The sequence below is a fragment of the Brachyhypopomus gauderio genome, unplaced genomic scaffold (genome assembly GCF_052324685.1).
Source record: "Brachyhypopomus gauderio isolate BG-103 unplaced genomic scaffold, BGAUD_0.2 sc64, whole genome shotgun sequence".
NCBI classification, from domain to species: Eukaryota; Metazoa; Chordata; class Actinopteri; order Gymnotiformes; family Hypopomidae; genus Brachyhypopomus; species Brachyhypopomus gauderio.
The window spans coordinates 1,051,458-1,065,923 of NW_027506885.1; the positions used below are offsets into that span (position 1 = coordinate 1,051,458).

Below are 14,466 nucleotides of genomic sequence, written 5' to 3' on the forward strand. Positions count from 1 at the left end.
GGTGTCCTCCGACAGCTCTTTCGTCTTCACCATAGTGGATTTTGGAGTGTGACTGTTTGAGGTTGTGGGCAGGTGTCTTTTATACTGTTAACTACTTCAAGCAGGTGCCATTAATACAGGTAATGAGTGGGGGAAAGAGGAGCCTCTTAAAAAAGAAGTTACAGGTCTGTGACAGCCAGAAATCTTGCTTGTTTGTAGGTGACCAAATACTTATTTTCCACCATTATTTGCAAATAAATTCTTTAAAAGTCAGACAAAATGATTTTTCACATTTTGTCTCTCATAGTTGAGGTCTACCTATGATGTCAATTACAGGCCTCTCTCATCTTGTTAAGTGGGAGAACTTGCACAATTGGTGACTGACTAAATACTTATTTTCCCCACTGTATGTGAGTTCACGGTTAAAATGTTAGTTTCGAGAAGGATGAGAATACCACTGTGCACTTGATATAAAGTACGGACACGGATTTGATTTGTTTGTTTTTTTATTCTAAGCCGTTAGAAAGTGTAAGAGGTTAAAACAGGAACCCCCCCGAGCTGTGGCAGGAGAAGACACCACCTCCAGTGACGACCCGTCCACTAACAATACAAAGACCAGTGCAGTACAGGGTCTGGCCAACACGGCATCCATAAAAAACGTTTCAAAAAGAGCAGCAAAACAGATCTTTCACTCACAGGTGAACAAAATCAAACATCTCAGAACAACGCAGCCACTGAAAAATTTTGTTGTGAGAAACCAGACATGGGATGAAACCTGTATCCAGAGAGTCAGGAAAGAGCACTAGAAACACTGACAGTGAGGAAATATTAAACCATAACTGTACGGTTTCACACAGCTATGGATGAAATAGTTTAAACTGGATTAAATTGTACAGGAAAAGCAGCAGGGCAGACTTCCATTTTCACACATACTGTTGGTTGATTCTACCTCAGGTTTTCATGTCCCATCTGCAAAATACTTCAAAATCATTAAAAAATGTTTTTTTTTGTTTTGTTTTTGTAAATGCAGCGTCACATAAATAATTGTCTGTACATGACTGTGGTGATTATCTGAAGAACTTAGAGGTGAAGTCAATCTAACAAACTCAGTGCCTGAAGAAACAACAACCCTTTTTCCTACTTACCAATTAGTGTTATGAATTATACATTATTAGACATTTATCAAATGTTTAATAATTTCTGGAGATATTTACTGTAAACACACAGTACACATCATATACCTGATTCATTTTGCCTGTTCTAAACAATCAAGAAATATGAAAAGTAGTTAGTCACTGGTTTTGGTTATATCTTTAAATATAAATATAAATGTGTCTGTAGTAACTCTTTTATAAAAATATCTTCTGATGAATCTTTAAATGAAATATACCTTAAGGCAATATCACTGTTGACTAAAGAAATAATAACTTTACTTTTAGCTTTCAGTCTAGGCAGTGTAGCAATGATGTTTAATGGGGTCAAATGACAAAAAAAGCATTTCTAAGGTCCATGAAGTGTGATTTTGCTGATCTATTTACACATTTACAAAGAAATGAACATTAAGATTCACAAAGGAAAAAAACAGGTATTCTTAGGCACGCAAATGACATTCTCTCAAAATGTGAATGAGCAACAGGAATTTTATAAGAAAAAGTAATATTACAGAAGGTGTAAAAAGGGTTTCTTTCTGAGTGGGGTTTTTGACAGCACAGTGCTGTTTCAGGGTTGGGCAAGGTCCAGTTGTCAGCATCTTAACATCTACATCTTCAAGGCGATTTTTCTGTAGGATAAATTTTTAAGATCTAAACTTGCTTAGTGTGACCTCCACTGAGTTGTACTGTGGTTCATCTGCTATGTGGGACTTGGTTCCAAATCAAACTCATATGTGCGCTAGGCCGTCTCGAAAGAGAGCTTAAGGTTTGACATGAAATGACACAGCACAATACTGGTCACACTACTGTTTGTAGTGAATGTTTAGGTGTTCGAATGGAAGAATCACATTCAAACCGGACTCACTGACAGCGCCAGGCAGAGTGGTGAGGTCTTTAAGTATTGTGCACAGAGCAGTACTGATTCTGTTCACTATATAAACATAACCAGCTTTAAACTAGAGTGACAACTGAACCCTGAAAATGTAGAGCAGCGATTCAGGAGGTGATTCAAGGACTGACCCAGAGAGTGATTCAGGGAGTGACACAGGGAGTGACACAGAGAGTGATAAAGGGAGTGATTCAGGGAGTGATTTGGTGCATCACAATTAGATTCAAATCCTGCATTTTGCTTTAAATACCACAGACTGTGGGTTCTAATACCCTTGACTTCACAGGAGTAGATACTAACATTCACTTTTTTAACCACAGAATGAATCAGAAAATACTCTGATTTCAGGCCAGCTCAAACGTATCCTGATGCAATGGCGATGAAGTTCAAACTGGCATTTCCTTTGTTTAGCATGTTTTGCGAACAACACACTTCAAAGCTGCTACCGGGCTCAGAAAATGTGGGACACACGGCTCGGCCCCTGAGCACCAAGCAAATGAACGTTTTCACCTTACTTATCAAAGCAATGAGTTATAAAGGCTCATAGTCAACAGCTTCTGTCAGCGGATTTAAGACTCGAGTGATTCAAAGAGTCCAGGGAGCTTTGCACTAGCGTCCCCGTATCTTAGCAACACCACCGTATACATACAGAAAAAGATGGCCGAGGCAGAGTGTTCGCCGTTATGAGCAGAAACAAAACATTCACATGTATTTTTATCATCATCCTGGATATAACCAGGAGCCACTGTAATAGCTTTCAGGGACAAAAAAAAATCTATTTCATGTTAGAGTTGAAGGACTTTAAGAGGCCATTACTTTGAGGCCCCGCCCCCAAACCAGAAAGGAATTTTCCATTAGTTTCTTATTTTGTCCGTCTGAGTTGGTGTTGTGTGCAGCAGAGGAACCGTTAGCACAGCAGGGCGGTGGAGTCCACGTAGCCGTCACCCACCAGCCTCACGCCGTCCTGGAGGGGCCCGGCGGGCTTGCAGGACTGTGGCAGGTCCTGCGGCTGTGGGGGGCAGGACTGGGGCAGTTCCTCCTGGTCCTGTCCGGAGTCTGCCTCACAGCGCCACACGCTGGTCCCCCTCTGCAGCAGCAGCACGTTGTCGGAGGTCACTTCCTTGACCTTGCTGTAGTCTTCTCCGGCATAGTCTGAAAGGTCAAGGTCGTGACCCCTGGGGTCAGTGAGAGGCCGGAGCAGCAAGGCGTTCTCGTGGTCGACCGTCTGCACCTCCACGTACTCGGCCTGGTGCGGTGGGCCTAGGCTCGTGGACGCTGCCCTGACCTCTGACCCCGGCTGAGTTTTGCAGACCTCGGACTCTCCCCACTGGTTCTTCTCGAGCACCCGCTCATCACCAGAGCCCAGAGCAGAGGCACAGGGGATCTCCAGCACATGGTAGGTCTCTCTAGCGCCCCCTGCCCCCTGCTGGTGGTGGCCGTGCTGGTGTGGTTGAGAGGGTGAGACCACGGCAGACCACGCCTCCACCTTCCCCTCCTCCAGCGGCAGGGAGGCCAGCTCAGTGACACAGCGGCTGAGGGCTCCACCCTCATCTCCACCCTCCGTGCACCTCTCCGTCAGCAGGGTGTGACTGTCACAGCTGCCCCGCCCCGAGTCGCTGTCCGGTGGTCGCGTGGACGTCAGTGCGTCCTCACACGTGTCTTTTCTGTCCAGAACCAGCTCCTGTTTTTCTACGTCGTACACCTCGAGATACTCCACCAGCAGGTCGTCGTAGCTGCTGGTGGGGGGGAAGCCCTGGATGAGCAGGGCGTTGAACATCTCCTCAGACTTCCCGCTCTGTGGTCAGGAGAGGAGGTGAAGCAGACAACAGGAAGACAGGAGTGTGAAGACAGCCTTTAGCCAACAGGACACACACACGAGCATGTACTATTTCTACGTTGCGTTAGAAACTGGATCTGTTAGTTGTGTTTACATCGCTTGTAAAGATGCCCATAAACTACCCCCCCCCCCCCCCCCCATGAAGGACCAGTTAGCGCAGAAGAAGAATCTATCTGATAAATTGAAGAATGTGTCTGATAAATTGGATTGTGAGCATAACTGCTCAATGAGAAAAGCATACACGAATAACAAACACTGAAACATGGATCAACTTTAAAGAATGAATTAATTGTGCATGTTAGAGTTATTCCTGCATCAGTCTCATGGTAGGCTCAGTAATTACACCCTGAGCTGGATCTAGCATTTTAAGACCAGTACAATACAAAAGACCAGCTCTGTTTAAAACCAGCTCTATTTAAGACCAGCTCTGTTTAAGATTGACTCTGTTTAAGATCAGCTGTTTAAGACCAGCTCTGTTTAAGATTGACTCTGTTTAAGACCAGCTCTGTTTAATATCAGCTCTGTTTAAGACCAGCTCTGTTTAAGATCAGCTCTGTTTAAGACCAGCTGTTTAAGACCAGCTCTGTTTAAGATTGACTCTGTTTAAGACCAGCTGTTTAAGACCAGCTGTTTAAGACCAGCTCTGTTTAAGATTGACTCTGTTTAAGACCAGCTCTGTTTAAGATTGACTCTGTTTAAGACCAGCTGTTTAAGACCAGTCCAAAACTGTACAGTGACTGTTCCCAGCCGTGAACATTATATCTGATACAATGATGCTAGGAGAGTTTTGTGCAGACAAAGCTGCCGTGATTGTGTGTGTGTGGCAGGACCTGTTCGCGCGGCTCACGCCAACATTACACACCCCCCTAACATTACATTCATGCCAACATTACACCCCCCCCCCCCCCCCCCCCCCCCCCCCCCCCCAACATTACCTTCAGCAGCTGCTGGTCAAAGCCTTTGATCTTTGGCCCAGGAACCGGCGGCAACAAGCAGTGTTTCACACTACGGAGAGAAACAACCAATCAGCTCGCACCACTGTAGCGCTGTAGTGACTACAGCACAGATGAAGGTGTTTTTCAGAACCAGACAGCACTAACAGGATGTTGCTATAGTATCTGATTGATCTAAATGATCTGATTGATCTAAATGATCTAAGTGATCTAAATGATCTGTGTGATCTGAGTGATCTGTGTGATCTGAATGATCTGTGTGATCTGATTGATCTGTGTGATCCGAATGATCTGAGTGATCTGTGTGATCTGAGTGATCTGAATGATCTGTGTGATCTGATTGATCTGAGTGATCTGAGTGATCTGTGTGATGTGAGTGATCTGAATGATCTGATTGATCTGAGTGATCTGTGTGATCTGTGTGATCTGAGTGATCTGAATGATCTGAGTGATCTGATTGATCTGAATGATCTGAGTGATCTGATTGATCTGTGTGATCTGATTGATCTGTGTGATCTGAGTGATCTGAATGATCTGAGTGATCTAAATGATCTGAGTGATCTGTGTGATCTGAGTGATCTGTGGTGCATACCTGCTCCGTTTAACGTTCACTGTCCAGGACAAAATGAGGAGGGTAAAACCTGCAAAAACTGCCACCACAATCCACATGGAGCGATCCCCGGGCATGTCTAGACCAAACCAAACGATGCCAGAGACGTTAGTCACAAGTACAGCAACACACACAACATAACAATTCCTGACAGAACTCAACTACTGACAAAACATCACAATTTCTGACACGACACGACAACTCCTGACAAGACACGACAACTCCTGACACGACAACTCCTGACATGACACGACAACTCCTGACACGACACGACAACTCCTGACACGACACGACAACTCCTGACACGACACGACTCCTGACACGACACGACAACTCCTGACAAGACACGACAACTCCTGACACGACAACTCCTGACACGACACGACAACTCCTGACACGACACGACAACTCCTGACAAGACACGACAACTCCTGACAAGACACGACAACTCCTGACACGACACGACAACTCCTGACAAGACACGACAACTCCTGACAAGACACATCAACTCCTGACATGACAACTACTGACATGACACAACTCTTGACACGACACGACAACTCCTGACAAGACACGACAACTCCTGACAAGACACGACAACTCCTGACACGACACAACTCCTGACAAGACACGACAACTCCTGACACGACACAACTCCTGACAAGACATGACAACTCCTGATACGACAACTCCTGACACGACACAACAACTCCTGACACGACACCGCCAGCTGCTGCTTCAGGACTGTAGTAAAAGGAGAAAAAGACATTCAGCGCTGCAGTAGAAGAAGACTGTCTCTCTCTCTCTTTCTCTGTCTCTGTGTCTCTCTCTCTTTCAGTCTCTCTGTCTGTCTCGCTCAGTCTGCCCCCCCTCCCCAGCTCAGGTCACTGCTGAGACTGGCCCACATCTCCTTGGAGTTAACCATTACTGTGGGACTGGCCTGTGCTCCCCTGACAACCGCAATATGAATATGTAGTCCTCTAACCAAGCACGTGTGTGCCGTGAGCACGTGTGTGTGTGTGTGTGTGTGTGTGTGTGTGTGTCGATGCTGTGTGAGCCATGAGCACGTGTGTGTCTGTCGATGCTGTGTGTGCCATGAGCACGTGTGTGTGTGTGTCGATGCTGTGTGTGCCGTGAGCACGTGTGTGTGTGTGTGTCGATGCTGTGTGTGCCGTGAGATGCTGTGTGTGCCGTGAGCATGTGTGTGTGTGTGTGTGTCGATGCTGTGTGTGCCGTGAGCATGTGTGTGTGTGTGTCGATGCTGTGTGTGCCGTGAGCACGTGTGTGTGTCGATGCTGTGTGTGCCGTGAGCATGTGTGTGCGTCGATGCTGTGTGTGTGTGTCAATGCTGTGTATGCCGTGAGCACTTTGAGTGTGTGTGTGTGTGTGTGTGTGTGTGTGTGTGTGTGTGTGTGTGTGTGTGAGAGAGTGTGTGTGTGTGTGTGTGTGTGTGTGTGTGTGTGTGTGTCGATGCTGTGTGTGCCGTGAGCACGTGTGTGTGTGTCGATGCTGTGTGTGCCGTGAGCACGTGTGTGTGTGTCGATGCTGTGTGTGCCGTGAGCACCAGATGAGTTTTTGGCCCATGATGTAATGATATTCACACACCCCCCACAAACATAAATAAATTTAGTCAAAATCTTGCAGGCAAATTTTTAACCAGGTCAACATGACACTAAGTTTCCACTGAATGCTTTGCATAATGAGATGTGAAGTAATGAGAGGTGTGAAGTAATGAGAGGTGTGGTGCTCACAGTCAGGTATCTGCACGTAGGTGGGCGTCGTCCACTCACTCCAGAAGCCATGATCAGGTCGACAGCGCACCTGAACAGAGTACTCACAACCAGAGTGCACGCTGAAGATGTTGTAGCTCTTCTGCATACCAGCATTATACTCCTATACACACACACACACACACACACACACACACACACACACACACATACACGTTAGAATATCAATCACCAATAACATGAAGCATGAAGCAGAATCAGAAACAGTGATATGTACTTGCTGCCTGAGATCGAGTGCTTCAGGTGTACTGACAGCAGAGATGGAGCCCTTAACAAACTGTGAGATAAACTGCTAAAGTACATCACTGCCTCAACCAGTGGACAGGTGTGTGTGGCACTGCCTCGTCTAGTGGACAGGTGTGTGTGTCACTGCCTCGTCCAGTGGACAGGTGTGTGTGTCACTGCCTCATCCAGTGGACAGGTGTGTGTGTCACTGCCTCGTCCAGTGGACAGGTGTGTGTGGCACTGCCTCGTCCAGTGGACAGGTGTGTGTGGCACTGCCTCATCCAGTGGACAGGTGTGTGTGTCACTGCCTCGTCCAGTGGACAGGTGTGTGTGTCACTGCCTCGTCCAGTGGACAGGTGTGTGTGGCACTGCCTCGTCCAGTGGACAGGTGTGTGTGGCACTGCCTCGTCCAGTGGACAGGTGTGTGTGTCACTGCCTCATCCAGTGGACAGGTGTGTGCGGCACTGCCTCGTCCAGTGGACAGGTGTGTGTGGCACTGCCTCAACCAATGGACAGGTGTGTGTGGCACTGCCTCGTCCAGTGGACAGGTGCGTGTGTGTCACTGTCTCGTCCAGTGGACAGGTGTGTGTGGCACTGCCTCGTCTAGTGGACAGGTGTGTGTGGCACTGCCTCGTCCAGTGGACAGGTGTGTGTGGCACTGCCTCATCCAGTGGACAAGTGTGTGTGGCACTGCCTCATCCAGTGGACAGGTGTGTGTGGCACTGTCTCGTCCAGTGGACAGGTGTGTCTGGCACTGTCTCGTCCAGTGGACAGGTGTGTGTGTCACTGCCTCGTCCAGTGGACAGGTGTGTGTGTCACTGCCTCGTCCAGTGGACAGGTGTGTGTGGCACTGCCTCAACCAAGACAGCTCTGCCCACTGCTGCTTACTCTGATGCCCAAGCGCAGCACTCGGCTGTCTCTGTGTTCCTACTCCGCAGGGCTTCAGGGCAGAGATCTAGAGCAGAGATCTAGAGCAGTGATCTAGAGCAGAGATCTAGAACAAAAATCTAAAGCAGTGATCTAAAGCAGTGATCTAGATCTGGAGCAGTGATCTAAAGCAGAGATCTAGAACAAAGATCTAGAACAAAGATCTAAAGCAGTGATCTAGAGCTGGAGCAGTGATCTAGAGCAGAGATCTAGAGCAACGATCTAGAGCAGTGAGAGCTGGAGCAGTGATCTAGAGCAGAGATCACGGCTCTTCCCCTTCTCTTCACCTGCTGCTGCCTTGCGTGTGTGCTTAGGAGGATTGGGCAGACGGAACAGGCTACTGAAGCTGTGACCATGGCGACGGCGGGCGGTGATTATTGTAGCTCAGTAACTCCGCCTGCAGCACTCTGGTCATCTGAGCTGCACTGAACCATAGAGCAGTCACACAGTGTCTGCGGTGCAGAGGGTTACTGTGTTACTATGAAGAAACATTCTAACCTCACTGTGGACGAATCACATGGAACAATCACGCTCCGAGTCAGTGATTTACCACTGAAACGTGTCCACTGAAACGTGCCCACTGTAACGTGCCCACTGTAACGTGCCCACTCTAATGTGCCCACTGAAACGTGTCCACTGTAACATGTCCACTGTAACGTGCCCACTCTAACGTGCCCACTCTAACGTGCCCACTGTAACATGTCCACTGTAACTTGCCCACTGTAACGTGTCCTTCGTAACATGCCCACTGTAACGTGTCCACTGTAACGTGCCCACTGTAACGTGCCCACTGTAACGTGCCCACTGTAACGTGTCCTTCGTAACATGCCCACTGTAATGTATCCACTGTAACATGTCCACTGAAACGTGTCCACTGTAACGTGTTCATCATAACGTGTCCATTGTAACATGCCCACTGTAACGTGTCCACTGTAACGTGCCCACTGTAATGTGTCCATCGTAACATGTCCACTGTAACGTGCCCACAGTAACATGCACTTTGGTCTCTGAAGAGTGGTTAAGTGAAAAACCACTGATTGTTGAACAGTTTGGTTTGGTTCAAACAAGACTGCATCATTTGGGATAAAAGTCTGTCTGCATGTTCTGGATGCAAATCTACCAGCACTGTCAGCCTGAGGGTCTCCATGGTTACAGCAAATGCACCATATACTGACTGGAATTTTAAGATCACCATATTTCCTGTATGTGCAGGTCTCTAATGTCACCTCTCTCTCTCTCTCTCTCTCTCTCTCTCTCTCTCTCTCTCTCTCTCTCTCTCTCTCTCTCTCTCTCATTCTTTTCTTTTTCTTCATCCTTCTATTTCTGTACGTACCTCCCAGGTGTCTTGGCTCCCGCGTTTGACCCGTAGCTGGTAGAAGAGTGTGATCCAGCCGGACTGGGTGTCTGTGGCGAGGGGCGGTTCCCACCACACATGCAGGTAGGGCACAGGGTCGTCATCCAGCACCTCCACACTCACGTTCTCAGGGGTGTTCGGCTGAACTATGGGTCACAGAAGAAGGCAAAAGGGTCAGTACTACAGATAGGGTCAGTACTGCAGACGGATGAGGAATGAGATGAGGATGAGGAAATTTGAAGGATGCATTATTGTTTCATAGGCTGTGCTGGCTGGTTAATTATTCAGTTATTGTTTTGACAAATGTGATTAGTGCTTGAGAAACATTAGTAAACATTTTTTTCCATTTCCGTACCCACCCAGTGCATATACTGTAGGACCTGTAGTTATTATGCAAGTTATAAAAATGTATCTACAGCATCTAGCATATAAATGGGTCATAATGCAGTCAAATAAACTGATGGATTGGGTGCGTTAAAAGTCTTGAGTAGTTTCTAGGTCCTTGCATATCCAATTATGAACTTAAATGTGGAAACAGTGACGGTCCAATAAATGGCGGAGTGTAGAACTCAGTTGCGTAAATGCTTACGTCATAAGACGACACAACGGCAACGGGACCGATGATCTCATTTACCGGAGCTTTATATTACACCCTGGTCGGTATCCAACCAACCACACAGCACACACGTCAATCACACACTCAGCCACGCCCCCGGTCCTAATCAACCACTTCTAGACTTGTTCCTCGTTCATTAGCGCCTGCTATTCAAGTCAAGTCAAATTTATTTATATAGCGCATTTTGCAACACATGTTGTCACAAAGCAGCTTTACAATCGTATGGGTCCATACAAAACCAGCAAACCAGAGGCGACAGTGGTGAGGAAAAAAAGATGGTGGGGATTAGTAAGAAACCTCGGGAGGACCAAGACTCAAAAGGGAACCCATCCTCCGTTGGGCGGCCCCTATTGTGCCTGGCACTGCAGGGCTCTAACAGAGACCGTGCCTGATTCTCTGCTGTGTTTTATAAAGTCTTTTTTGCTGTTTTAAATAGTTTTTTCATTCACTTATTTATTCTCACAATTCATTTGTTTTGTTTTTTTATGACTTGACTTTACACAATATGTAGCTTCTTGCATATTCAGAGTATATAGCCTGGTGTATATAAACCAGGCTACAGCTTTAAGGGACCAAGAAGCGATTTTGTGAGTGCTGCAAAGGAATTTATTTACTCCTCCTATTCAGAATGAAGCACTATTGAACCACAAGAATAGATAATCTGTTGATTGATGTGCTATTTTAAGGAACGACCACTTTGTACACAGTGCGTGTAAAGTCTAAAGGAAGGCCACGCTAGCATCCCTCTGAAGACCCTTCAGTAAACACCTCCGGGCTGGTACTCACGGTGGCTTATGTGCAAAAGCTGGACTCCGGTAAGAACAGCCTCCTTCCCCCCCCCCCCCCCCCCCCCCCCCCCCCCCCCCGGGTAGAACAGCCTCCCTCTCCTCCCCCCTCCGGTTAAAACAGCCCCCCCCCCCGGGTAGAACAGCCTCCCTCTCCTCCCCCCTCCGGTTAAAACAGCCCCCCCCCCCCCCCCGGGTAGAACAGCCTCCCTCTCCTCCCCCCTCCGGTTAAAACAGCCCCCCCCCGGGTAGAACAGCCTCCCTCTCCTCCCCCCTCCGGTTAAAACAGCCCCCCCCCGGGTAGAACAGCCTCCCTCTCCTCCCCCCTCCAATTGCAGGATGAATCCGAACAAGTTCCTTCAAGCAGTCGTCGCGGTTCGTGAACTACGCAGCCGTTACTTCAGTTTTCTGGAATTTGTAGTAAATGGGCTAAATCACAAATTCGTTAACATGCAAATCCAAAGGGGCATAACCGACGTCAGTTATTCTTGTTATCGGGCCTCCCTGGAGTGAAAATGAAGGCTGTAACTCAATCTTCTTGATGTGTCCTTCTAAGACACTTCTGCGTCACTGCAGGTCAGTGCGCACTGTGGGTTTCTAAATATACCTTGTACACAGCCAACACGAGGTCAGGCATAGAAATTGTGTATTTTCAGTATTTTCAGATTAATATAAACAGGTAAATACATAAATAACCAGTTCATTTAAAATAAAATTTAAACAAAACTGTAACAATTAATGTAAAAATGCAATAAATTAATTCATTAATTAACTGAATTATACAAATAAGTTCAACTTCCGCTTAAGTTTGTTAATTGAAAAGTGATTGTAATGGCGTGATGATAAATGAAGCATAAAAATGCAGGTAAACAGTTTTGTGTTTCGTGTTTAAATCAGGTGGGTTTGCGATAGACTACTGCACAGAAATGATGGTAGAGCAAGGGAACGTTGAAAGGGTAAAAACTAGATTTACTAATATAGTAATATTACTTCACGTAATCTGGATCACTTTTCTACAGCACACACCTCACTAAAATGGTAAACCAGCACAAGGGGCAGGGCATGAAAAATGTTTAGATAACAAACCTAGAAATGTAAATATGTGGCTTAATTTACATTTACAGCTGTAAAAATATAGGATAACAAAAACATCAAAACCAAGCCAACCAGATCAGAGCTAAAGATCACGTCTCTCAAAACGTCTGGGAAAAGCTGAAAGCTGTGTGAAAGATTGAGGTTCAGCGTGGACCAAAAACATGATTTGCATAAAAAAGCAGTTGAAGCCAGATAAAACCAGATAATGCCTGCACACATACATACACACATACACACACACACACACACACACACACATATGAATACACTGGGAAACTGAGGAAAAACCGCAGACCGCGGTTGTAAATCAGTGTGTTGTCCTTTCCGTGTGGAGCAAAGTCAACGTTTAAAGGTTAAAGTTTTAGCTCAGTCAGAGGGGAGTTGAGCTATTAACTGTAGTGAAGTAGCACAACTAACACGGGAGAGAGGAGGTCTGAAACTAACACGCGAGGGAGGAGGACTGAAACTAACACGGGAGAGAGGAGGTTTGAAACTAACACGGGAGAGAGGAGGACTGAAACTAACACGTGAAAGAGGAGGTCTGAAACTAACACGTGAGAGAGGAGGTCTGAAACTAACATGGGAGAGAGGAGGTCTGAAACTAACACGTGAGAGAGGAGGTCTGAAACTAACACGGGAGAGAGGAGGTCTGAAACTAACACGTGAGAGAGGAGGTCTGAAACTAACATGGGAGAGAGGAGGACTGAAACTAACACGTGAAAGAGGAGGTCTGAAACTAACACGGGAGAGAGGAGATCTGAAACTAACACGTGAGAGAGGAGGTCTGAAACTAACACGTGAGAGAGGAGGTCTGAAACTAACACGTGAGAGAGGAGGACTGAAACTAACACGGGAGAGAGGAGGTCTGAAACTAACACGTGAAAGAGGAGGTCTGAAACTAACACGGGAGAGAGGAGGTCTGAAACTAACACGGGAGAGAGGAGGACTGAAACTAACACGTGAAAGAGGAGGTCTGAAACTAACACGGGAGAGAGGAGGTCTGAAACTAACACGTGAGAGAGGAGGACTGAAACTAACACGTGAGAGAGGAGATCTGAAACTAACACGTGAAAGAGGAGATCTGAAACTAACACGGGAGAGAGGAGGTCTGAAACTAACACGTGAGAGAGGAGGTCTGAAGCTAACACGTGAGAGAGGAGGACTGAAACTAACACGTGAGAGAGGAGATCTGAAACTAACACGTGAAAGAGGAGATCTGAAACTAACACGTGAGAGAGGAGGTCTGAAACTAACACGTGAGAGAGGAGGTCTGAAGCTAACACGTGAGAGAGGAGGTCTGAAACTAACACGTGAGAGAGGAGGTCTGAAACTAACACGGGAGAGAGGAGGTCTGAAACTAACATGGGAGAGAGGAGGTCTGAAACTAACACGTGAAAGAGGAGGTCTGAAACTAACACGTGAGAGAGGAGGTCTGAAACTAACACGGGAGAGAGGAGGTCTGAAACTAACACGGGAGAGAGGAGGTCTGAAACTAACATGGGAGAGAGGAGGACTGAAACTAACACGTGAAAGAGGAGGTCTGAAACTAACACGGGAGAGAGGAGGTCTGAAACTAACACGTGAGAGAGGAGGTCTGAAACTAACACGTGAGAGAGGAGGTCTGAAACTAACACGTGAGAGAGGAGGTCTGAAACTAACACGGGAGAGAGGAGATCTGAAACTAACACGGGAGAGAGGAGATCTGAAACTAACACGGGAGAGAGGAGGTCTGAAACTAACACGTGAGAGAGGAGGTCTGAAACTAACACGCGAGAGAGGAGGTCTGAAGCTAACACGTGAGAGAGGAGGTCTGAAACTAACACGGGAGAGAGGAGATCTGAAACTAACATGGGAGAGAGGAGGACTGAAACTAACACGGGAGAGAGGAGGTCTGAAACTAACACGCGAGAAAGGAGGTTTGAAACTAACATGTGAGAGAGGAGGTCTGAAACTAACACGGGAGAGAGGAGGTCTGAAACTAACACGTGAGAGAGGAGGTCTGAAACTAACATGTGAGAGAGGAGGTCTGAAACTAACACGTGAGAGAGGAGGTCTGAAACTAACACGTGAGAGAGGAGGTCTGAAACTAACATGTGAGAGAGGAGGTCTGAAACTAACACGTGAGAGAGGAGGTCTGAAACTAACACGTGAGAGAGGAGGTCTGAAACTAACACGTGAGAGAGGAGGTCTGAAACTAACATGGGAGAGAGGAGGACTGAAACTAACATGGGAGAGAGGAGGTCTGAAACTAACAC

The 14,466-nt window shown here is 46.9% G+C and overlaps 1 protein-coding gene across 1 annotated transcript in view; it reads right to left on the reverse strand.

Annotated features, from left to right (window-relative positions):
• Positions 1-473: 473 nt before the first annotated feature.
• The window catches only part of prlra (prolactin receptor a), a 25,303-nt gene continuing 11,310 nt past the window's right edge, over positions 474-14,466 (reverse strand). The window contains exons 5-9 of the mRNA XM_076988858.1: positions 9,695-9,861; positions 7,171-7,312; positions 5,402-5,498; positions 4,792-4,861; positions 474-3,814 (exon numbers count right to left, since the gene is read on the reverse strand). Coding sequence (XP_076844973.1) covers positions 2,927-3,814; positions 4,792-4,861; positions 5,402-5,498; positions 7,171-7,312; positions 9,695-9,861 — 1,364 coding nt within the window. The 3' untranslated portion in view covers positions 474-2,926. The remainder of the gene's footprint in view (positions 3,815-4,791; positions 4,862-5,401; positions 5,499-7,170; positions 7,313-9,694; positions 9,862-14,466) is intronic.